Raw genomic sequence first — 3105 nt, 5'->3', positions numbered from 1 at the left:
TAAAGCAAGTTTGTTTCCCTTTTATAATAACTTATTACGCTTAGCAAATTTACGACACAAATGCTTGGGTTTAGACCAACGTTTGGGTCAAGTGTCGTCGAATTCTGAGAACGTTCAAAATATCGTTGTTTTGCACTATTTTATTAAAACAAGTTTGTTTCACTTTTATATTTACTTATAGTTATTATTACACTTAGCAAATGCATAACACAAATACTTGGGTCTAGATCTACGTTTGGGTCAAGTTTCGTCGAATTCTGAGAACGTTAAAAATTTAGTTGTTCTGCACGGTTTTATTTAAGCAAGTTTGTTTCCCTTTAATACTAACTTGTAGTTACTATTACCCTTAGCAAATTTACAACACAAATGCTTTGGTCTAGACCAACGTTTGGGTCAAGTTTCATCGAATTCTGAAAACATTCAAAATTTAACTGTTTTGCACGGTTTTATTAAATCAAGTTTGTTTCCCTTTTATAGTAACTTGTAGTTATTATTTCGCTTAGGAAATTTAACCCACAAATTCTTGGGTCTAGACCTAAGTTTGGGTCAAGTTTTTTTTTTTTTTCGGTAAAGGTAAGTTTCATTAAGTAAATAGTAGTACAGTACAACAGTCAAATTTGGTTCGAGTTCGTCGAATTCTGAGAACGCTCAAAATTTAGCTGTTTTCCACGGTTTTATTAAAACATGTTTGTTTTCCTTTTATAATAACTTGTAGTTATTATTACGCTTAACAAATTTACCACAAATGCTCTTAGGTCTAGACCAACGTTTGGGTCAAGTTTCGTCGAATTCTGCGAATGTTCAAATTTTAGCTGTTTTGCACGTTTTTATTAAAACTAGTTTGTTTCCCTTTTATACTAACTTGTAGTTATTATTATGCTTAACAAATTTACAACACATACTTGGGTCTAGACCAACATTTGGGTCAAGTTTCATCGAATTCTAAGAACGTTCAAAATATAGCTGTTTTGCACGGTTTTATTAAAGCAAGTTTGTTTCCGTTGTATACTAACTTGTAGTTATTATTACGCTTAGAAAATTTATCACACAAATTCTTGGGTCTAGACCTTCGTTTGGGTCACGTTTCGTCGAATTCTAAAATGCTCAAAATTTAGCTGTTTTGCACGAATTATTGAAACAAGCTTGTTTCTCTTTTATACTAACTTGTAGTTATTATTACGCTTATCAAATTTACCACACAATTGCTTGGGTTTGGGTCAAGTTTTTTTTTTCGGTAAAGGTAAGTTTCGTTAAGTAAATAATAGTACAGTACAACAGTCAATTGGCTATCCCTCGACAGACCAAGGGATGCGCTATAGTCTATAAAGAGCACATGTACTAATGGACCTAGGTAGATTGACACTCAAAATCCTCTGTCTAATATCGTCAACAATAAAAGAAGCCAATATCTTTTCTGAATGCTCAATCTGTTGGAACCGTCTCGAGTTTCTTTCCCGCCATATATGGTAAACGAATGACCCAAGTAGCGCTCTATATGCAATATTGATGATATGTTTCCCTCTCCATTTCCTAGTTGCCCATTCCACATCTCTTACCCATTCTCTATTGGGCCACGTTAATCGAATAATTTGTCGTAGTGCTGAGAGGCATCGTCTACTGAATCGACATCGAAAGAACAAGTGGGAATGTGTCTCTTCTACGTCCCCATCACAAAGAATACACCCTCCAAGGTGTGAACCACGGTTTATCCGTTGTAGGTAATTTTTCCAGAATAGCCATCCATAAGATAAAGGAATGTCGTGGAATCTTCAACGAACCCGAAAGTAGTGAAGTCCATCCTACTTTTGGTCCTGGTGGGCAAAGAAGCCAGTACAGAGCTTGGGCAGTGGGACGCCCATCGGGAAACCGCCAAATGATTCTATCCTCACCACCATTAATCAGGGGTAATGTGTAGATAATCTGAAGGCATTCCAATTCAGTAATGAGAGGCCAGTGCCATTGGCCGTCAACTATAACCATATGAAGCTTTGTAGATTCATCAAGCCCAAGTAGTCTCGGTCCACATGGAAATCTAGTAATCAGGGGTCCAAGATGATGCCATGGATCCTTCCAAAGATAGAAGCTTCTCCCATCTCCAATTTGCAGCTCCACCATTGGTTGGATGAGGTTGCGTAGTCGAAGCATCTTTCTCCAAGTCCACGATCCTCCCTTCTCATCAACTGTCCAAATGGAATTATTTCGATGTCGTCCACGTTGTAGCCACTCTACCCAGATAGACGTTCGGTCACATCTAATGATGTCACACAATTTCTTTGTCATTAGAGCTTGGTTGAGTATACCAATATCTTTTATACCCTGTCCCCCTTCCACCATCGGTTTTGCAAACATCTTTCCACGCAACTTTGGCATATCCTGTGCCTGAAGTGCCTTTCCAGAGGAATAGTCGTAGGCGTTTCTCCACTTCCTTAATAACCGCCTTCGGTAATATGAATGCAGAAGCCCAATACAAGCTCAATGCTGAAAGAACTGTTTTTATGATTTGTACCCGACCAGCATATGATAATGACATTCCCTCCCAACCAGCAATACGAGCATCAATTTTAGATAAAAGTGGCTGACAATCAGAGATAGAAAGCCTAGATGAGATTAGAGGTAGGCCCAAGTACCTCATTGGGAGTTTCCCCTCCTGGAAGCCAAAGATCGATAGTAGTTGTTCTTTCCTTTCTTGTGCAGACTGGGAGATACTTAGGTGACTCTTTTGAATATTCAACCGGAGGCCCGACCATTCTGCAAACCTGTCCAGTCCCACCTTTAGGGTTCTAACCAAGTCCTTGTCAGCTTTACAAAAGAGGAGAAGATCATCTGCGAATTCTGAGAACGTTCCAAATTAGCTGATTTGCATGATTTTATTAAAGCAAGTTTGTTTCCCTTTTATACTTACTTATAGTTATTATTTTGCTTAGAAAATTTAACACACAATTTATTTATTTTTTTTTGGGTAAATGTAATTTTCATTAAGTAAAAAATGGTATAGTACAACAAAGTGATCATGAGGTGGTTTCTCCCTCGATAGGCCAAGGGATACGCCATAGTCTATACAAAGCTCGTGTACTGACAGAACTAGCTAATGAAATACTAATGATC

The 3105-nt window shown here is 37.8% G+C and overlaps 1 protein-coding gene across 1 annotated transcript; it reads right to left on the bottom strand.

Annotated features, from left to right (window-relative positions):
- Positions 1 to 1668: 1668 nt before the first annotated feature.
- LOC105180109 lies at positions 1669 to 2370 on the bottom strand. Its single transcript, XM_011103759.1, has one exon. It carries the CDS (start codon positions 2368 to 2370, stop codon positions 1669 to 1671), a length of 702 nt encoding a protein of 233 aa, XP_011102061.1.
- Between the last annotated feature and the right edge of the window lie 735 nt (positions 2371 to 3105).

This window comes from Sesamum indicum, unplaced genomic scaffold (assembly GCF_000512975.1).
Source record: "Sesamum indicum cultivar Zhongzhi No. 13 unplaced genomic scaffold, S_indicum_v1.0 scaffold00331, whole genome shotgun sequence".
NCBI classification, from domain to species: Eukaryota; Viridiplantae; Streptophyta; class Magnoliopsida; order Lamiales; family Pedaliaceae; genus Sesamum; species Sesamum indicum.
The sequence above is the reverse complement of the archived record's forward strand: the minus strand, read 5'-3'. Positions and strand labels throughout refer to the sequence as shown.